The sequence below is a fragment of the Scyliorhinus torazame genome, chromosome 7, assembly GCF_047496885.1.
Source record: "Scyliorhinus torazame isolate Kashiwa2021f chromosome 7, sScyTor2.1, whole genome shotgun sequence".
In the NCBI taxonomy this organism is placed as follows: domain Eukaryota; kingdom Metazoa; phylum Chordata; class Chondrichthyes; order Carcharhiniformes; family Scyliorhinidae; genus Scyliorhinus; species Scyliorhinus torazame.
Window position 1 is genome coordinate 120455762 of NC_092713.1, and position 22840 is coordinate 120478601.

The following is a 22840-nucleotide window of genomic DNA, read 5'->3' on the forward strand; positions in this document are numbered from 1 at the left end:
AGTTTATAGTGACACATGAAAAGACCATGTACGACAATTTGAGGAATTATCGAAACAATTACAGTTGGCCGAATTACTTCTAGCAGCTTGTCATGTGAGAGTACCTTTAAGAAATGGGTGTTTATAAATGGGTGTGTATATAAATATCTAGTGAGAGTACCTTTAAGAAATGGATGTTTATTACTGCAATGATGTCGGTGGAGCTGGGCTGTCTGTCAGCTTTTTACTTTTGTTTTAGGCTGTTTGCTGCAGGGTGTGTTTTAGTTTCATTTTCAGTGTTGGAGCTGAAGCCAGACCAAGCAGCTGTACTGCTGTTCTCTCTGCCATGACAAGACTATCTCTTGATCATTTGGTGAATTCCGAATTATAAATGTTTTCAGTAGTGACTTTAACCTGATGTGCTTCTGTTAAAGGTTTTGTTTTTGTGTTGTATGGATGTTAAAAGGAAAGCTTAAGGGATTACTTAGTGTTGTAGTCTAAGATGTTCACTGTATGTTTTAAAAAGGTTAACTTGAGTTCATAGAATAAACATTGTTTTGCGTTTAAAAAATACTTTTTCATTTCTGCTGTATCACACCTGTGGAGTGGGCCGTGTGCTCCCCATACCACCATCTATTAAAAGTTGTGGGTCAGGTGAACTCCATGATACACTTTGGGGTTCTCTAAACCCCTGGCCCATAACAAGCTTTTCTATATAAGAGAGCTGGATGCAGAAACGTTGTTGTTCAGCTTAGGAAGAATGGAAGGATGTCAAATGTGTTTAACAAATGTCTCAATTGCAAATCAATTATTTAATAAATTTATTATTGACATGAAAAATATTGCATACTGATAAAGTACAAAGGGAATAACTAGCACATGCAGATTTAGAAAGATATCTGGAAATAACATTGAAAGTAGTGGGTCTACTGTTGTTAAGATAATATGGAGAAGCTGTTTAAAATGCAGAAAGCATTTTTGGGGATAAATAGCAAGACTAGTTCTTTAGAAATTATGCGAAGGCTTTTATGATGGGCTGTTCAGACCACACAGATCAGAACTAATTCTAATTAATGGCTTATACTTACCTGAAATTTTAACAAGTTCCCTCTCTTCTGATATTGAATGTTACTCCTCCTTTTTAAAAAAATGTAGTGTACCCAATTCATTTTTTCCAATTAAGGGGCAATTTAGCGTGGCCAATCCACCTAGTTTGCATATTTTTGGGTTGTGGGGGTAAAACCCATGCGCAAATGGGGAGAATGTGCAAACTCCACACTGACAGTGACCCAGAGCCAGGATCGAACCTGGGACCTCCGTGCCGTGAGGCCGCAGTGCTAACCCACTGCGCCACCGTGCTGCCCTCATGTTTCCCCTCTTCTGATATTGAATGTTTCCTCTCTTCTGATATTGAATGTATCTTTCTAACGTCTTGTTTTTAAAATAAATTGAGAGTACCCAATTATTTTTTTTCCAATTAATGGGCAATTTAGTGTGGCCAATCCACCTAACCTGGACATATTTGGAACATTTTGTTTTTATTTTGGCCAAGTTAGCCCATCAAACCATTAACAGAGCTATAAATGATTTTGATTTACTGCATGTTACAATTTTGGTCACCACGCTCAAAGGCACAGGGATAAGTGCCAGGAACAAAGGACTTGATAGAAAGCTTTGACAATTTGTTTTTTGTTTTAATTCACTGATCATTTAATTTTCAGAACAATTGGTGATCAATTGGGAGAAGCTAAAGCTAGTGGTAACCTTGGCAATACTTTCAAGGTTTTGGGACGCTTTGATGAAGCAGTCGTTTGCTGTCAAAGACATCTGGACATTTCCAGAGAACTCTGCGATAAGGTAGTGGTCAGCAAAGAATTCAATATGCTTGATAGTAATTCACTTGCTAACCATTTTCTCTGTACCTTTGTGATTAATTGTTTTCACATATTCTACAATATTACTTTGTGATCAACTGTTTTAGCATATTCTACAGTGCTACTTTGCCAGCCTCCATATGCAAAGCATAATCCTCTGCCGTTTTCGGCAACTTCAGCGTGATGCCACCACCAAACATATCGTCCCTTCACTCCCTCTGTCAGCATTCTGCAGAGACCGTTCCCTCCGGGATAATCTAGAAGCTGGATTAGCCCACTGGGCTAAATAGCTGGCAGGCCAGCAGCATGGTTCAATTCCTGTACCAGCCTCCCCGAACTGGCGCCGGAATGTGGCGACTAGGGGCTTTTCACAGTAACTTCATTTGAAGCCTATTTGTGACAATAAGTGATTTTCATTTCATTTCAAGTGTTAACACATCCAATCATAATTCTAAAGCTTCAGTGGGTAAGTACACTTATCATTAGGGCACTGAAGCATGGAGGCCAAGAAGTCCTCAGATTGATTCTTTGGTCTGTGTTGACTGAGCAGATTTGAACTGGGCAACAATGGTGGCATTTGGGTTTTTTCTATCTTGTCTACTTTTCCTAAATGTTTTGCAGCACAGTTTAAATTACATAGCTCTTCTCTGTTCTAATTCGTTATCCTTCATGACCTGTGCTCCTAATTACTGCATTCCCACCCCTATTTTCCAACTACCTCACTATTGCATATTGTTGCATGTTGATATTGCTCAATTACTAACTCGGGTAGTTCATCCCAAAGCTCGACAATGCTTTGTGTAGATATTAAAAAATGGTTATTTCCTGATCTGTCCTAAATCTCTTCCATTTAATCTTGTATCCAAGTGTTCTAGAACAAGGAGATCTAATCAATCCATTCTGTCACAGCTGCTGCATGCTAATTAGTGATTTACGCTGCAATATTCAAATAGCCATCAAGTAAAGATAGGTTTAAACATTTGTTATATCTTTTTCAGTGGAATAATAATAGGATCAGGAGCTGGCCATTCAGATTCTTGTGCTTGATCATTCAGTTAGATCATGGCTGATCTGTACATTTTTTAAAATTTAGAGTACCCAATTATTTCTTTTCCAATTAAGGGGCAATTTAGCGTGGCCAATCCACCAACCCTGCACATCTTTTGGGTTGTGGGAGTGAGACCCACACAAACAATGGGAGAATGTGCAAACTCCACACTGACAGGGGGCCAGGATCGAACCTGGGACCTCAGCGCGTGAGGCAGCAGTGCCGCCACTCGCTGATCTGTATCTTAACTGTATGTAGCATGCTTGGTTTGTATTACCACTTGCCTTGCCTGACAAAAATCTATTAATCTATCAATTTTCAATTGCCTCAATGTATCAATTGGAGAAGAGTACCCTAAGTGTAAAGGAGTACTTCCTGACATCATCTCTGAATAACCTAGCTCTAATCTTAAGGCCCTTGTTCTGAATTCTCCATTAGAGGATGTAGCTTTTCTGTATCTACCGCATGAACTGCTTTGATCATCATCTTAGCACTCGAATGAGATTGTTCCTTTAATTTTTTTTTAATATTCAAGCAATAGCAAGCCTAGTCTGTTCAATATGTCCTCATAATTTAGCCCTTTTAGTCCTGGTGTCATTCTGGTGAATTTGCACTATACCCAAGGGTCTTTATATTCTTCTTGAAGTCTGATGCCCAAAACCTGAATGCAATATCCCAGATAGCATCGAATGAGAACGGTCAAACAACTGTAATACAACTTCCAGTTGTCTTGGGCTACAGGCCAACATTGTATTAGATTATTGAATTTTTTTCATACCTGTACATGTGAGTAACTGTAAATTGTTGAAGTTTAACATTCTCTGCTAATTAACTCTGGAGAACATTATTCCATTAGCATTGAGAAGATTAAAAGAATAATTGCTGAATTTGAAGCTGATATTTGTAGCCTTACTAAATGTTTGATGTGGAGATGCCAGCGTTGGATTGGGGTGGGCAAGTGATTCACCTGAAGAAGGAACTGCGCTCTGAAAGCTAGTGATTGAAACCAAACCTGCTGGACTTTAACCTGGTGTTGTAAGACTTCTTACTGTTACTAAATGTCATCATGTAAAAATTTATAAATAGAACTACTAACTCAATTGAATTTGACTTCAAATCCAAAAATTATTCTACTTGATGAATTGCAAGAAATGGTTCACAACTACTCTTTTGAGTAATTGGTGTTCTTCATACCATTTTGAATTTGTTTTTGTGTTATAAAAACAGGTGGGTGAAGCAAGAGCCCTTTATAACCTTGGAAATGTATACCATGCTAATGGAAAACGTCTGGCTTGTGCAGTAACTCAGGACCCTGGTGATTTTCCAGAAGAGGTGATTTTGGCTTTGCAAAAGGCTTCAGACTACTATGGGTGAGTCATTACTTTCAATAGAAGCATAATGTTTTAAAGTGAACCAAAAATGGTTTCTTTTTCTAATGTTCCTGTGCCAGTTGTCTGAACCAGTTATCCATTTATTTTAATTTGCCTGTCCTCTTATATACCCTTTTACTTGTGTTATCCATTTTCTTTTTAAAAGCTATGATAGATTCTGCTTCCCCCAATCTTTGTTAGGGTAGAAGTTTGAATACCTTTTTTGATAGACTGTTCCTTTGGAGATTCATGTTCCATATGCATCCACTCAAACTTTGATTCGAAAAGATGACTTTATTTGTTGGCTAGCATAACATAGTGTGCTACTGAATAAATTGAACATTAAAGACTGATTGATGACTAAACTTTGATTCAATGAATAGGGTGAAGCTGTTTGTTAGCTCAGTTTGTGACATTCTATTTATTTTAGGAGACCTTCAATTTTATTCTTGTTCTGAAGCAAAGCAAACATATTTCAATGGTCCTTTGGGACAATTTGGGCTCTGTTTGAATTGATAGCTAGACCTGATCAAGTGGCATGGTTTTAAAATGATTACTTGAAACCGTCATTGGCAATGTTGATCAAATTCTCTTTTAGACATGAGTAAATCCTCACCTTCGGTAGAAAGTCCTCTGCAAATGGATTTCAAACCCAGGCAAAATGCTGCAAATCATTTGCCTCTCCTTTGGTGGGAAGAGGGTGTTTGAAGGTTGTTGCTAACTTTTGGTTGGTTCAATTGACTCTGTTTTATAACCTTTGCTCTCGAGTCGCCAGGTAACTTTATGATACCGCCACGAGGTTCAAGTCCAAGTAATCATCAATAACTCAATACACCGATTAGTAAGGTTCAAATCAAAGCACATTTATTATACACAGTAATCGCTACTCGTGCACAAATTCTACGCTACTTCTACAACTAACAGGCCTATACTTAACTTCGGACTGGCCCACCAGGTCAGGGGAACAAATGGCCTTTTGTTCGGGTTCTGAGTCTGCGGGATTCGAAGTTGGTACGGATTGGTAGCTAGGAGCGCCTATCTCGTAGCGAGCGTTGACTTAAGACTTACTGGATACCGGCGGCAGTTGAACTGGCCACGGTCAAGGTTGGTTCTCATTGCTGGGTGACCCGGTCAAGAAGAACGATTTGAACTTGGGGCTTAACTTTTATAGTCCCCAGGGGCTTCCCGCCTTTCGAGGCGGGCCCTGTACCTGGTTCTAGGTGATTGGACTTCGTTCCAATTGCTTAGTTCGATTTCTCCAATACTGGAGCGGTTCCCTGATCAATGGGCGGTCTTGAGGTGTCCGTTAACTTCTTTTGTGTTGGCTCCTGCTGGCGCCGGGGAGTCTGGCTTAGCTTTGTTTGTCCTAAATGTTGCGATTGTTCCTGGGGATTGCTCATTAATATGTAGATGGCTGCTACATTATTATGCTGATGGTTGCTGGTATCGATGCTATCTGGGCTTTTGCAGAGTGTAATACACAGTAAACCTGCACCTGCTGGTTTCTGCCTGTGTTGGCTGAATTTCCCTTCAGCCTTTGCTGTTCTCCATTTTAAATCGGGAGTTGGCCAACTTAGGTGGCTACAAGGTGTTGCTAAATTTATGGATAGTTTTTTAAAATAAATTTAGAGTTTCCAATTTTTTTTCTTTCTAATTAAGGGGCAGTTTTGGAGTGGCCAATTCACCCACCCTGCATATTTAGGTTGTGGGGGTGAGACCCACGCAGACACTGGGAGAATGTGCAAACTCCACATGTGCAAACTCCACATGGACAGTGACCCGGGCCGGGATCAAACCCAGGACCTCAGCGCTGAGAAGCAGCAGTGCCAACCACTGCGCCACCATGCCATCCTAAATTTATGAATAGCTGAGACAAATTCTGGCGAATTATATCCTTAAATTTTGAGAGTAACTTGTCACAGTCTCTGTTGACACAACTATTTCATAACAATGCCTTATTGGTAAAGGTCCACTTTTTTTCTGACTGGAAGCCTGTGTCCATTGATGTTCCACTGGTATCCGTGTTGGGACCCTTGCAGTTTGTGGTTCATATAAATGATATAGTCATGAATGTTGGAAGGTTGATCAGTAAATTTGAAGATGATATGATAATTGGTGGCATAGTAAATAATGAGGAGGATAGCCTTACATTACAGGAGGATATAGACAGGCTGGTCAGATGGCTGAACAGTGGCAAATGGAATTAATCCAGAGAAGTGTGAGGCAAACAAGGCAAGGGAATACATGATGAATGGCAGAACACTGGGAAGCACCGAGGATCTGAGGGACATTGGTGTGCATGTGCACCGGTCCTTTAAGGTAGCAGGACAGGTGGATACAGTAATTTAAAAAGGCGTATGGTACGCTTGCCTTTTTTTGCTGAGGCATAGAGTTTAAGAGCAGGGAGGTTATGCTGGAACTGTCTAAAATGTTGGTTAGGCCATAAGCAGAGTATTGTGTATAAGCACGACAGTGTTCAATGGTTCTAAGGCTGTGGGCCAAGTGCTGGAAAATGGGATTAGAATAGTTAGGTGGTAGCTTTTGACTGGCGTGGATGCGATGGGCCAAAGGGCCTTTTCTGTGCTGTAGACCTCTGTCACTCTATGACTCTGACTTATATACTCACATTATAGATGTGTGTGTGTCTGTGGGGAGGGGGTGGGGGGTGGGGGTGGGGGGGGGGTGGGGGGGTGGGGGTGGAAAGAGAAAGAAGAAGTGATTGAGATGTATATTGAGGGGATTAGACAGGAAGAAACTTTTCCTCCTTGGTGGAGGGATCAATGACCGGGGGCATAGATTTAAGGTGACGGGCAGGGGCTTTAGAGGGGACGTGGGTAAAAGCTTTTTCACCCAGAGAGTGGTGGGAATCTGGAACCCACTGCTTGAAAAGGTGGTGGAGGCAGAGACCTTCAGAAGTATTTCAATGTGCATTTACGATACCAATACATGCAAGGTGGCTTGCATTGCTGCCTCACAGCACCAAGGACCTGGGTTGATTTCCGGTCTTGGGTGACTGTGTAAAGTTTACACTTTGTCCGTGTGGGTTTCCTCCGGGTGCTCAGGCTTCCTCCTTCCAAAGATGTGCAGATTAGGTGGATTGGCCATGCTAAATTGCCCCTTAGTGTCCAAAGGTGTGCAGGTTAGATGGGGTTATGGGGATAGGGCGGGTGAATGGGCCTACCGGTGCTCTTTCAGAGGGTCAGTGCAGATTTGATAGGCCGACGGCCTCCTTCTGCACGGCAGTGGTTCTAAGGCTGTGGGCCAAGTGCTGGAAAATGGGATTAGAATAGTTAGGTGGTAGTTTTTGACCGGTGTGGATGCGATGGGCCAAAGGGCTTTTTCTGTGCTGTAGACCTCTGTCACTCTATGACTCTGACTTTTCTGTGCATAATATAAATTTGACTGGGTGGGGTGAGTCATTGAGGCAGCTTTGCTAATTATGACAAGAGCTAGTAACGAAATGAAATAAATCACCAACCCCAAGCAATTCCGAACATCTTGATTTATGGTTGCATGTTTTTAGGAGATGGGGTACATGAAGGAATTAAATCTGTTTATATTCCCAAGGTTTTTGTTTGTTATATATTACAATATGATGCATTGCTGATTGTGCTGACAATGACTTTTCGTTTTGACATCTGTGTAGAACTATGATCAGCCTTGAAAGAAAGATTCTGCATCAGGTTTTGCTGGTTTGTCCCTAGGAAGAAATGAAGAGATTGTAAAGAAACTAGGATGTCCGTATAAGAGAACCTAGCCAGTGTTTTCTTTAGGCTCCACAGGAACCCGAAAGTACCTGCACAGGCTGTAGTACCTACACACACATGTGTAGGCCGCTTCAAAATAGTGCATGGCCATTCAAAGACATTTAAATGGACCACACATTTAAATAAATTACCTGCACACTTTTTTTTAAATAGAGGGAACCTCTTCACCTCATAATGATCACATATGCGTACAAATTGATTCTGCTGCTGGTTGACTATCACCAAAGGGCCATGTGTAGACCTAAATGCGAGCAGTGATTACTGTTAAACATTTGGTTCATCATTGACTATTCTGTTTTTCTGAACTCAATTTATCGTTGTTTTGTCTTTTCCTATGGTAAGAGACGTCCTAATCTGAACTAATCTTATTTATCGAATAATTTTATTTGTAGGGCAAATTTAGCAATAGTTAAGGAGCTGGGAGACCGAGCAGCCCAGGGACGTGCTTATGGAAATCTAGGAAATACATATTACCTTTTGGGGAACTTCGGGAACGCAGTGAAATCCCATCAGGAGGTATGAAACATCAAACATTTATTTTCATCAACCCTCATTTCAGAATGCCAGCATGGAGAGGATAATTAGTAAATTTGCATTGCTTTTCATGTTTTCTGTAGGTAGAAGGTGAGGTAGAGTCGTTAATCTAGATTTTCTACATGTTTTGTCTCCTTATGGAAAATGGAAATCTCAACATGTCAGTTCTCCCATTTACTATAGGTGTAGATCTGAAGCCATTAAGTCACATTGTAACTATTTTAAAGGCATCAATTACTTTTAAAAGTGTGTTTGTCAATCATTTTCTTCTGTTGATGTCTGCTGCATTTCACAATGCTTCCATGGATGTAAACCACTTCTCAAAATATTGTTTGTCTTTCTTTGGCCTGTGAATTTGAATTATTTTCTTCTCTGCGTTAAATAGTTGCTATTGTTAAACCTTGTTTTAAAGCTCTGGGGGAAAAAAGTTTTCCTTTTTATTGATCAGAGCCAGTGATTTATTATATTGTGTCATTGTGCAAAGAAGTGGAGTGAGTGAGTGCAATTCATGCCAATCCATTCCAATATGACCATTGGTCAAAGCCAGTTTGTGAAACTATCAATCTGTGAACGTTAAAAGGGATGAAGTTATCCAGCTGGGAGTTAACGGGTATAGTTAGTTGACTGTGTTTAAAGTGTGCTCTTTATTCTTGAATCTTGTGAAATTTTGACACATCTGGGCAGTGTGCTGAAAGCTTCTGATTTCAGTTTAAAAGTGTTTTTTTTTTTTTTTTGCTCACAATATCAAACGAGTATAATCATGCACTAAATAAAAGTGCAAACTGCAAGTTGAGCCTGCTGTGCAGTGTACACTATAGTTGTCTAAATATTGAAATTGACTACTTTGATATTCTGTTTGATTGAACCTATTTCATGCTTTCAGCGCTTAGAAATTGCAAAGGAGTTCGGAGACAAATCAGCTGAAAGGAGAGCATGTAGCAATCTGGGAAATGCCTGTGTGTTTCTTGGTGAATTTGCAATGGCGACTGAATATTACAAGTGAGCAATGTTTGAATATGAAAATCTTAGTCTTAATTTTGCAATCAAGTAGATAAATGTTGTGAGGGAATTTTATTTGGGCGGGGGAATCGGAGTTTCTCAAACTTTGGAGATTTGATGCCGTCGAAGAGGCTATTCGTGTCTTAACCTAGATCATCAGAATGGCTCTCTTTTGCTTTGGTCTGAGGTCAGTTAGCTCCCAAGACCAAAGATCAAACCAGTACCGCACCACAAGGTACTCTTTGGCATTGTGGTATTACAGCTTTGTGTGATCTTGCACCTGACTGACACCCTTCATGTACAGTCCATGTGCAATGAACCGGAGCAGAAACTATGGCTATGGAAAATTTTCTTCTCAAAAAGCAATGCAAGGGCCAGTTTGAATTGTTCCTTAAATTACCTGGCTTGGTCGTGGACCACATATTAATTACTGTATTACCATGATATGCTACCCAAATATGTTTTAATATGAATGTGAACTTGAGATAGACTTACAATTCTTGAAAAGCCTGTCAGTTCCTGCTTCGTTGAAACATTGAAATACACCAAAAATATTTGAAAATATCGCGTAACGTAAGTATTTAACAATGTTTTGACTTGTGTATCTTGCATTCATTTAGGAGAACACTGCATCTTGCTCGACAGCTAAAGGACAAGGCCATTGAAGCACAAGCTTGTTACAGCCTTGGAAACACTTACACTCTGCTTCAAGACTATGAAAAAGCCATTGAGTACCATTTGAAACATCTTCTGATAGCACAAGAGCTTGCAGATAGGTAAAAATAAACATAATTGCGTTAATCTTTGTGCAGTATTAGTGTCAGATCTAGCCTGTGGCTGTGACCACTGGTCATAGTTTACAGTATATACATGTATATACAAAAGTTTTGAAGTGCATTGCAGTACTACATTCAACTGGTAAATGTCACCATTGAAAGAATCTGAGCTTACATTAGCAGCTGTTCATATTTAGAAGAAAATTTAGCTGTCAGATGGAAGACAGTTTATAACAATTATTGTAAAAATAATGGTGAGGGGCAGCATGGTGGATAGCACTGCTGCCTCACGGCGCCAAGGTCCCAGGTTCGATCGTGGCTCTGGGTTACTGTCCATGTGGAGTTTGCACATTCTCCCTATGTTTGCGTGGGTTTCGCCCCCACAACCGAAAAGATGTGCAGGCTAGGTGGATTGGCCACACTAAATTGCCCCTTAATTGGAAAAAAATGAATTGGATACCCTTAAAAAAAATTTTAAAAATTTGATTGAGTACAGAGATCCGAAATTTGTCATTCAAGATCTGCTGCTTTACTGTTGGCTATGTGAAAATGGTATTTTGCTGTCTGCCTTGGCTTTGAAATGTATTGAATGGCTAGGGACCAAGAGCTAAAGAGCGGGATTAGGCTGGATCACTTTAGTTTCCGCCAGCACAGACATGATGTGCTAAATGTCTCCCTAGCGTGTCGTAAATTTACTATGGGCACTATTTAAACGGGAAAAAATTTATGTCCTGTTTGGGCCGCGTTTAGCGGGGTGTTTCTTGGCGGCTGCAGCCGGAGAAGCACCCTGCTATTCAACGACACTTTGCTGTTTTTTTTGGCCTTGGAGTTTCTCTCTACCGAGACCGCACTTAGAGTAATTTCCCCTCACACCTCGTAGATCGGGGTGTCATTTTGTCTGGTTGCCCCCAATTCCCCTCCTCTTCCCAGGCTCGACCTGACACTGCCAGTCTGGTATCCGGGCAGTGTCAGCCGGGCAGTGTCAGCAGGGCACCCTGCTGGTGCCAGGCTGGAGTGCTAGGATGCCACCTGACCACCCGGGGGTCTCTAATGCCTGGGAGAGACTCCACCTCGGTGCCATTCTGACTGGTCCACGTTTGGCTGACAAGGTGCAGCCATTAGGCGCAGGGAGAATCCCGCAAACACATGCTTAAATGAGCCTATGTGCTGATCTGGATCATGCCCAGTGAAGGCGTGATCCAGAATGCGATGCCTCGCGAGACTCTTATTAAATCAGGCAAGGTGTTTCGAACATTGTTAATCTCGCGAGTGGCCTCTCAGGAGATTCATCGGCCGCGTGCCGACACCAAGTCTGGCGCGCCGAGGCCATTAAATCGCACCCTATAAATTCAAACTAAAATCATCACAAAGTTATTTTAAATCTATTTTCCCTTTTAATAATGTGGAACGTGACAATTACTTCCGGTCAACCTCTCTGGACAGTGAAAGTTAACTTTGAGTGTTGAGTCTCACTCTTTCATGTGCTAATAGTGTTTCAGAATTTTATTTATTTTATTTATTTTTTCATTTCTCTCTCTCTCTCTTATTCCGTTTCTTTATTTCTCTTTCTGTTCATGATTTGATATTACAATCACCACTCCGTTAATGATGTTTTAAGCTTACAATATTTCAGTCTGGTTAAGGAGATAATTAATTCCACTCTTTGTTCAATTTTCTAATGTAGAACACAGCACTATTTCCATCTTGCACTTCCAGAGCAAAATATCTTTGAGGTTAAACTGGTTCATTGAGGTTAAACGGGCAAGTTCACAAATGGTCGTCATTGCTCAATAAAGTCTGGGCAAATTTGGACCGGATTTAAATAAATAACCTTTTAGTGAGAATCTTGAAATGACAACTTTTTATTTCTCAACAAGTTTAATTAAAAGACCGTACCTGACCATTGGGCCAAAATTTGGTAGATGGAGTTTAACGTGGACAAGTGAGAGGTTATGCATTTTGGCCGAACAAATAGAAAGGCAAATTATTATCTACATGGAAAACCGATTCAAAATGCGTTTGGGCAGAGGGATTGGAGTGTCTTTGTTCATGAATCACAGAAAGTTGATATGTAGATACAGCATGTAATAAAAACGTCAAATGGAATTTTAGCGTTTGTTGCAATTGTATAGGATGTTGGTGAGACCACATCTGGAGTATTGTGTCCAATTTTGGTCCCCTTATAGACCAAATTGTTCCTCCTTGTGGGGCAATCTAGAATAAGAGGTCACAGATATAGGTTGAGAGGTGGTAGATTTAGAACTGGGATGAGGAGGAACTACACCTTGCGAGTGTGGTGAATTTGTGGAACTCGCTGCCCCATAGTCCGGTAGCGTCTGAATCATTAAATGGTTTCAAGAAGGACATAGATATATTTCTGATTAAAAGTGGGTTAAAAGGATATGGGAACAGGCAGGGGAGGTGGATTTGAGACCAGGGAGAGATCAGCCATGATCTGCTTGAATGGTGGAGCAGGCTCGAGGGGCTAAATTTCCTACTTCTGATCCTAAATCCTATGTTTCATCATGGCAGCTGATCCAGAATGGCCGCTTGCTTTTTTAAAAGCTAAAAATGTTAATATTATATATAATTCTACTTTTTGCAAGGTGAAATTATATATTTTATCTACATCCATTTTGATATTCTTATTGTATATAGCTCTGAGAAACTCCTGGATGTGTATATTCTTTAAAAAATACTATAATCGAATTTGAAAATACAGAAAAATTAATCTGATTTCCATTTGAATTTTAGGATTGGCGAAGGGAGAGCTTGTTGGAGTTTAGGAAATGCTTACACTGCACTAGGAAATCATGAACAAGCTGTGCATTTTGCCGAGAGGCACTTTGACATTTCAAAAGAGGTAAAAGAAAATTTATAATCTACATACGCGATGCAGCTAAATTGCAACTATCATAAATGTGAATGAAAAGAAAGACTTGCAGGTCTACAGTGTTTTTCAAGACCTCTGAGTCTCAGAACGTTTTACAGTCAATAAAGTATGTTCACTATTGTAATGTATGAAACACCCCGACCACTGTGCACACAGCAAATTCCCACAAACAGCAAAGTAATAATGACCAGATAATCTGTTTTTCGTGATGTTGATTGAGGAATAAACATTGGGAATAATTCCCTGCTCTTCAAAATAATGCCAAGGAATTTTTACATCCTTCCAAGAAGGCAGATTGTTTAATGTCTCATCAGCTCGGGGCATTGATTTAAGGTAAAGGGCAGGAGGTTGAGGGGATGTGAGGAAAACATTTTCACCCAGAGGGTGGTGGGAGTCTGGAACTCATTGCATGAAAGCAGAGACTCCACATAAGAAGTATTTAGATGTGGACATGTGGTGCCAAGGCATACAAGGGCCAAGTGCTGGAAAATGGGGTTAGAATACTTAGGTGGTTGCTTTTGACCGGCACAGACATGATGGGCTGAAGGGCTTTCTCTGTTCTGTAGACCTCTATGACTCGACTCATCTGTGCTCTGACAGAACAGTACTGCACTTGAGCCCAGACCCTTGTGATTCATGCGAGAGTGCTACCAACTAATAATAATAATCTTTATTGTCACAAGTAGGCTTACATTAACATTGCAATGAAGTTACTGTGAAGATCCCCTAGTCGCCACATTCCGGCACCTGTTCGGGCACACACTGAGAATTCAGAATGTCCAAATTATCTAACAGCACATCTTTCGGGATATGTGGGAGGAAACCGGAGCACCCGGAGGAAACCCCGCAGATGCGGGGAGAAAGTGTAGACTCCGCACAGACAGTGACCCAAGCCGGGAATCGAACCTGGGACCCTGGAGCTGTGAAGCAACAGTTCTAGCCATTGTGCTACCATGCACATGGGTCACGGCTGACACTCAAGGTTGCAGTTCAACATATTTTAATAAGGTTACATCATGCAGCAGTCTGTCTGGGTCAGGAATTAAATTGTGGTCAGGGTGATCCACTGTCCTGTTTTTCAAGGCCGTGTTTTTCAAGGCCGTGTTTTTCAAACGTTTTTTCCCCGTGACCCACTTTTACCAACCGACTGATCATCACGACCCATGCCGGCTAACCTTCGCGACACATTTGTTTTTGCTTCCCTTTAACGTGACAGGTGAGCCTGCTTGGCCCTCACAGTCTCAGTTGCTTTGTCATTCAATGTTACATTCCTGCTAAGGACTTCAGCTGATGATTTAGGTTCCTGCTGCATTCTTTGAAATAAATCAAGAGGTTTGTCCTTGAACTCGCCATGCTTAGTCTTCAAATGCCTTTGAAGTTTTGAGGGTTTTAAACTCATTTGCCAGTACATTCCTGCATATAACACATGATTTGCATTGGCACAATAACAAAGCCATATCTCAAGAAATCATCTTTATACTACTTTCTTCCCGATTTCAGTTTTCACCAGAGGCCCTGGAGCTCTCCTATACAGCTCACACTATAGCACTGCTTTGTCCGTCATGGACTCTCCTGTGCTGCTCTCTCCAGCAGATTTGTTTGAGATTCTGGCCTGCTTGTGTCTGGCTCTCTCTTCCTTACAACAAAACAATACATCTTCAGTTTTTCACAGTCCTGTTGCCTCCCTTGCTGGCAGCTCGAAAATGGAGGAATCTGTCCTCTGTGATTTTGCACCAAAAGCACAGACATACAGAGCTCTGCCACCACTTCAGGCGGGAAGACTGCATCGTTCGCATTTAAAAGCCGGTCACTGCAAGCATTCTCAATTTACAAATCGGTCACAGCCATTGGGTGATTCTCCCATGATCGGGAATGCAGTGATCCACCCTCTGATCCTGACTTGCAGTTTGAAAAATCCTTATTTTATTTCATTGGGTTTGTCACCCTGATTGAGGCATTAAATGACAACTTTTTTTTTGAGGATGAAGGCTTATTCGGAAAGTATACTAGTCGTGAAGAAATTAGTTGGTTTCAAACTCTGCTAGATGCATGTTCACTTAATATTCAAGTTCTCTATTTTCACATTCTGTTCACGTTTTAAATGATCTGCCGGCAATGCAAAGGAGCAGTTCCATAGCTATGTATTTTTTTCTTAATATTCATACACTTAAAACAAAAAAAGAATAAAGAACATGCTGCAGAAGCTAGAAATATGAAACCAAAGCAGAAGATACTGAAAATAGTTGGTATGAACAAAGCAACAAGTCATTGTTTCAGGCACTGTCCTTCATCAGCACCAGAAAATATCACTGATTGATATTTTATAAGAATGAAACCTGATGAGGAGGGAGAAATAAATCCTCAACATACACATTGGTTGAAAAAACCCCTGCTATGATTGAATTGACAAAAAGTTGGATAATTGATAGATATGATGATAGCTTCAGACAAAAGGAGATGTGATGAGGGAAAATAAGGGGCGGGATTCTCCTTTGGCTGACATAGAAATCCGAAAACGGGATTGGGTGGAGAATAGGTTCTGACACCGTAATGGCAATTCTCCGTCACGTCAACAGTGGCGTGATGCGTGCCGGAACGCATGTACAGTAAACACCGTTTGCATATCATTAGCAGGCCTGGTGTGTGTGTGTCCGCGAACCCCAAAACGGGACTGGGGCGGCGCCCAGGCACGGATTGCCATGGCCTGCAAGGCAGCCATCTTGCTGCGCACCCCACTGACCACCCACCTTGGCCCCTGCTTCTGCAGAGTGACACCGGCCGGAGGGTGCCCCCACTCCCGCAGCCCACCGGGCTGCCATCCGGCAGCGGGGCATCAGGCACCCCACCCAGGGCAACAGCCACTGTAGCCCCGATGGGGTCCGTGGAGCCTACCGCTGGCATGGGCAGCGCCAGCTGACGATACCCCTGGTATCAGGGACGGGTGCCATGGCCAGCGTCCCCAAGGTGCCGGGCAACGATAGGGCCAGGATTGTGGGGATGGGGAGGGGGATATGCAGGGGCAGAGCCCGCAGTGCCAATCGGGGCCACTGTGTAGCCTGTTGGACCTGGTTGGGCACGGTGGTACGCACCATGCTAACATGTTGGCCTTTCGCCCTCTGCAGAAAATGAATATTGGAATTCAACCAGCAATGGTGGCCGTCCTGCTAGTAGTCTCAGCCCTGCGCAATGCCCTGTGGCTGTACGAGCTGGAGCTGCTCGAGGAGAAGGAAGCTGCAGCAGTGGAGCATGTCCCAGAGGAACAGGAGGCAGCGACCCAGGATGGAGAGCCAGCCGCCCAACAGGCTGAGGTGGAGGAGGAGGAGGAGGTGCAAAAGAAGCGCTGTATTAGGCCTCGCGTATACCGGCAGATCCTGTCATTCCAGGACCTGGCGGACCTACCATGCCGTCGAAGACTCCGGCTGAGCAGGAAGACAGTGCGACATATCTGCCAGGTCATGGCACACCTGGCACCTCCGGGGTATGGGGAGGACATCTGCTCCCGGTGGCCGTCAAGGTGACGGTCACCCTGAACTTTTATGGTATGGGTTCCTACCGGACGCCAAGTGGGGACCTGTCCGGGATCTCACAGACCTCGGTGTACACGGAGGCCCTGTATGCCCAGTCGGCTCAATATATCCATTTCAATGTGGACCGAGCCCAATAGAAACCCGGGCAGCGGGTTTGACTGGCATCGCTGACATGTTCCAGATCCAGGGGGTGATCTACAGGATGCATGTCACCCTATGAGCACCTGCAGATGACAGGCCGCCCAACCGAAACCCCCCCCACCCCACCTGCAAAGCCGCAACCAGGTATGTGATTGAGCGGTGCTTTGGCCTCCTGAAGGTGATGTTCAGGTCCCTCGACCGCTCTGGAGGGGCCCTCCAGTATGATGCTGAGAGGGTTGCCTGCATCGTGGCGGCCTGTTGTGTCCTCCACAATATTGCGCAGCAGAGGGGCGATGTGCTGGAGGAGGAAGATGAACAGCAGGCCTCGCCTGAAGAGGAGGATGAGGGGAAGTTGGACAGGCCATGGGGACCAGGCGGGCACGGGAAGCCGCAAGACGTGTGCGCCTGGGCCAATGCGCACAAGGTGCTCTGATCGCCTCTAGGTTCACTAACTGGGGGGGACGGGGGGACGACACGACTGGCCAGGGGCACAGACATCGCATCCTGCAACCCCCTATGTGATATATACCTGCTGCACAACAGGGTGCGGCCCTTGGTTGGTTGTAAAACTGGGTCTGGTCCACGGAATGGAGGATGATGATCACCCGCTCTGCGGTGAGCTCTGGTGCTCCGCATCGTTTGATAACATCTGATTCCAGCCCACAGTAGCTCTTTCCGCCGTCCACCTGGGTGATCCTTGCATGTGAACTGGCCATTCCGTCACACGGTGCCACTAAATTCCTTGGCTGATGGTGCAGGGGAAGGTCGGGACGGGGAGGAGGGTGGGAAGCCCTCGGTGCTGCGTTGTTCCTTCTCTCCTGCGGAGTCACCGGCAAGGGCCCCATCACCTCCTCCCTTGTGGTGCTCGATGATCCCCAGGCTACTCCATGGGATGGGGGTGCAAGCAGAGCTATCCACTGAGGCTCTCCCAGCACCAGGTGCGGCCAGTCCTGGAGGCCCAATCTGGGCTTGACCAGGGTCTGCATGCTTGCGGCCATTGAGCACAGGGAGTGGACTATCTCTGACTGGGACTGTGCCACCGCCTTCTGGGTCTGTGTCACATCAGCCAGTGACTGCGCCATCTCCCTCTAGGACTGGACCATCTCCCTCCTAGGGGCACAGTGTTGCCTACTCACACTGGCTGCCCTGAGGAGGTCATGCAATTTTTCCTATCACTACTGACCGATACTGTTGCTGACGGCGCTCACTGCCTCTGCCACATGTTCCCAGGCGCGGCAGATGGCAGCCTCCTTGCCGGGCTGGGGTACAGGGTCAATTGGCTCTCCGCCACCACATACAGGCGGGCCTCCAGCTCGGTATCCATGTTGGCTCAGATGGTGTGTGGGGAGTGAAGTGTGTATATGCGGCTGTAGCTTGTCAGCCTCCTGAGTGTCCATCTCAGACCTGGCGAATCCGGCACTGTTTCTCATTGGAATCGATTGTGTTCCACGTTACGTCGGTTCTAGCTCCTTCACAGTAGCTGAATCGGTCCAGGTGTGGCGCCAGTTTTGCTGTCATGCAAGTCCACGAATCCTGCGCTGGTGTCAATAATTAGGGCGCAATTCTCCGGAAAATTTTCCAAATGCTGTGGTGAGCGGGAATTGCCGCGTTTTTCCTGACGCTCGGCCCAGCGAGGCCGGCAACACTTCTGGGACACAATCTGGTGAGCAACACAGTGCTGCTGATGTACATCTGGTGGAGGCACGAATCCCCAGGAGACAGCAGCTGGGTCCCAGCCTGACGTTTAGTCTCTGGAACAGATACCTGGGGCTGATGGAGATGATAGGGACCAACCTGAACGTTCAGAGGAGATGTCAGCACCACTCCAGCAGCTCCATAGCCGATTGGAGGAGTCCCAGAGGCTACAGGCGCAGGTGATGGCGCCGGCAATGAGTGGCACCGAGGCCAACACTGCTAGGATGACGACCACAGTGGAGAGCCTGGCGCACAACGTCGACACTGAGTGAAGGTGTCCAAGGCATTGCGTAGTCGGTGATTGCCATGGCTGAGGGTCTCGGCAGTATGTCTGCCTCACTGGGGGATGTCACCCAGTACCAGGCCGACCTTGATGGGGTTCTGCGGGACGTCTCCTGCTTTCAGATGGAGCTTGTCCCAGTTGCAGGTGGACACGGCTGAGGCACTGCAGAGCATGGCCCAGTCACTGGGGGATGTGTCCCAGTCACTGAAGAGCATTGCCAAGGGCATTGACACAATGGTTCGACATGATGGTGTGGGCTACATGATGGTGCGGACATGATGGTGCGGACTATGTGGAACCACCAGGGCTGGCAGAGCCAGATGATGCAGGGGCAGCCAGTGTCCAAACCAACTGCCTCTCCGTTCCAAGGTGAACCCCAGGGCCCTATGGACATCGACCGGGAGGGGGGGTTGGCTGAGTGCCAACCCGGGCCCGCCCCATTGGGCAGCGACGGTGGCCACCAGCACTCCCGAGTTCCACTCCTCTGATGAGGCCGCATCTTGGAGTCAGCACACGAGACAGGGCGGCACGGCTGTGCATGTGCCATCGACAAGTGAGCCGGGGCCCTCCGGCCCCAGAGGACACCCACCAGAGCGTCGAGCAGTTGGCTGCCTCCACCTCCGATGTGCATCCTGGGGAAACACCAAAACCTAGTGGTAGACCTAGGAGGACCTTGCACATTGAGCATCACTGAGTGCACTGGGGTAGGGTAAGGGGTTAGGTCGGGGGTGTGGAGGGGATGGGGTTGTTGGCCCGGGAGGGGCACTTTCGAAAATGGGGTATTGTACAGCACATTAAACAACTCATTGGACAAACATCATGATGCCTCTGTCACTTCTGCAATGCGGGTTGAACTCCGGACCCTTTCGCTGTCTCTCCAGGCAACTCTCCTTTCCCCGTGGCACCCACCCACCCTCCGGTCATGGTCATGTCCTGGGAGCTGTGTCCCATCCCCTGGGTGTTCGGATGTTGGCTGCTGCGTGTGTGGTGTTGACTCCCAAACAGTGTCCAGGCATCAAGGTGCGATTGGAATGCTAGTCAATGACTCTCACATGCTACATGGCCCACCTACCCAAGGGAACCCATTTGGCACGTGTCGAATGCTCACTGAACCATGATTGTCTATCCCCTATTAGCGATCGCCTTCAACCGCGCAGCCAGAGGCCTCAGCAGTCGGTGGAGGTTCTGGGAAGGACAGGGGATGCCCCCGGAAAGGGGTTGGGATGCCGTGAGCGATTGTCCCCCAGCGCTCGCTCGCTCTCTCTCTCTCTCTCTCTCTCTCTCTCTCTCTCTCTCTCTCTCTCTCTCTCTCTCTCTCTCTCTCTTTCCCCCCCCCCCCCACATCTTTGGAGAGAAAAACAAATCTTATGTTGGTTGATGAACTTCCATCAGAATTTCTGATTTCCAGGACCTGAAATATTAATAAATAAACACCCCGAAACACATAGCAAATATATGCACCCCCTCAGATCCCCCAATATAGACAAACAAAAATAAAATAGAACCCCCCGGGTTGCTGCTGCTGCTGACCATTATCTACCGTTCTGCCAGGAAGTCTAAGAACGGTTGCCACCGCCTGAAAAACACTTGCACCGATCCCCTTAAGGCAAATTTTACCCTCTCCATTCTAATAAACCCTGCCATATCGTTGACCCAGGATTCCACGCTTGGGGGCCTCGCATCCTTCCACTGAAGAAGAATCCTTCGCCGGGCTACCAGGGACGCAAAGGCCAGAATACCGGCCTCTTTCGCCTCCTGCACCCCGGCTCCCCTGCAACCCCAAATATTGCGAGCCCACTGCCCGGTTTGACCCTGGATCCTACCACCCTCGACACCGTCCTCGCTACTCCCTTCCAAAATTCCTCCAGCGCTGGGCATGCCCAGAACATACGGGTGTGGTTTGCTAGGCTCCCTGAGCACCTAACACACCTGGTCTCTCTTTCTCTTCCCCCCCCCACCCCCCCAAAAAAAAGGCTCATCCTTGTGCCGGGCATGTGTGCCCTGTGCAGCACCTTAAACTGTATGAGGCTGAGCCTCGCTCACTAAGAGGAAGAGTTCACCCTCCCAAGGGCTTCTGCCCACATCCCCTCCTCGATCTCCTCCCCCAACTCCTCCTCCCACTTACCTTTCAGCTCCTCCACCGAGGCCTCTTCCTCCTCCTGGAGCACCTGCTATGTTGCCGAGATCTTGCCCTCTCCAACCCACACCCCCGAGAGCACCCTGTCCTGTACCGTGCGTGGCGGCAGCAGCGGGAATTCCACCACTTGCCGCCTGGCAAACGCCCTTACCTGTAGATACCTAAAGGTGTTTCCCGGGGGGGAGCCCGTACTTCTCCTCCAGCTCACCCAGGCTCGCGAACTTCCCATCCACAAACAGGTCCCCCAGCCTTCTTATCCCTGCCCTGTGCCACCCCGAAACCCTCCATCTATTCTCCCTGGGACAAACCGGTGGTTCCCCCGTATCTGGGTCCACACCGAAGCCCCCACTCCCCCCCCCCCCCCCCCCCCCCCCCCGTGCCGCCTCCATTGCCCCCAGATTTTGAGGGTAGCTGCCGCCACCGGGCTCGTGGTATACCTTATTGGAGGGAGCGGCAGCGGCGCCGTTGCCAGCGCCTCCGGACTCGTACCCTCAAGACGCTGTCTCCAGCCTCTTCAATGCCGCCCCCTCCCCCTCCATCACCCACTTGCGCACTATCGTCGCATTTGCGGCCCAGTAGTACCCGCAGAGGTTGGGCAGCGCCAGCCCCCCCCCCCATCCCTACTCCGCTCCAGGAACACCCTTCTCACCCTCTGAGTCCCTTGCGCCCACACAAACCCCGTTATGCTCCTGTTGACCCGCCTAAAGAAGGCCTTCGGGATAAGAATGGGGAGGCACTGGAACAGGAACAAAAACCTTGGGAGCACCGTCATCTTGACTGACTGCACCCTACCCGCCAGGGACAGCGGCAACGCGTCCCACCTCTTAAACGCCTCCTCCATTTGTTCCACCAGCCCCGTGAAATTAAGTCTATGCAGGGCTCCCCAGCTCCTGGTCACCTGGACCCCCAAATACCTGAAGCTCCTCTCCGCCCTTTTTAGTGGGAGCTCGCCAATTCCCCTCTCCTGGTCCCCTGGGTGAACCACGAACAACTCGCTCTTCCACATGTTGAGCTTGTACCCTGAAAAATCCCCGAACTCCCTGAGGATCCTCATTACCTCCGGCATTCCCCCCACCGGGTCCGCCACATTCAGCAACATATTGGGCGGGATCCAATGGTTCCATTGGCTGCAGCCCCTTTAAAGGGTGCTAAATCTCGAGTGTGGCTAAAGTGGATTTACGCTGGAGAGATCTCAGTTTGACATCTATCATTCATGCCCATTGAGAGCGTGCTCCTGATTTCCATATATTTTAATAAGATTAACGGGCTTGAATTCTTCCCACCCTCACCCGGGTGGTGCGATGTGATGCTGGCGCAAATCACCACTGATTTTCAAAAGTAAAAACCAGTTTTGATGACAAGCCAGGGGTCCAGAGGTACTTGTAGACCCAGGAGTTGAGGGACACGCTGGGCATTGCCCCCTGGCAATGCAGACTGTGGCCCTTTAAAGATGGTGCCCCGATCTCTCTCCGTGGAGCTGGCCTTGCTAACTCTATCAGGCCCCTTGTCGCCAGAGTAAACCATGTCTCTTAAATTTTCTGTAACCTTAAGTGCCAGAAAATCTGGCCTGAAAACTCGGCTGGGTTTGAGAAATAGGCTGGTTTTCAGTCTGAGCTTGACACTCTGACAAATTTTTTTTTTTTAAATAATTTTTATTAAAGGTTTTCATAAAATATCAATAACAAAATGAGAAAGAAAAAAGAACCCAACAGGGTTAAGTACAAAACACAATCTAAAAAAGCAACCCCCACCCCCCCCCCCGTGCCTAAATAATAAATTAACATTAACACCCCGACTTAAGACACCAGGTGTATACA

General features: G+C 46.0%; 1 protein-coding gene across 4 annotated transcripts in view; it reads left to right on the forward strand.

Moving 5' to 3' along the window:
- gpsm2 (G protein signaling modulator 2) overlaps positions 1-22840 on the forward strand; it is a 118595-nt gene that overhangs the window by 31544 nt on the left and 64211 nt on the right. For all 4 annotated transcript variants that reach the window (XM_072511410.1, XM_072511411.1, XM_072511408.1 and 1 more), the window contains exons 4-9: positions 1701-1836; positions 4129-4271; positions 8431-8554; positions 9456-9571; positions 10192-10347; positions 13102-13210. In XM_072511410.1, the coding sequence (XP_072367511.1) occupies positions 1701-1836; positions 4129-4271; positions 8431-8554; positions 9456-9571; positions 10192-10347; positions 13102-13210 (784 nt within the window). The remainder of the gene's footprint in view (positions 1-1700; positions 1837-4128; positions 4272-8430; positions 8555-9455; positions 9572-10191; positions 10348-13101; positions 13211-22840) is intronic.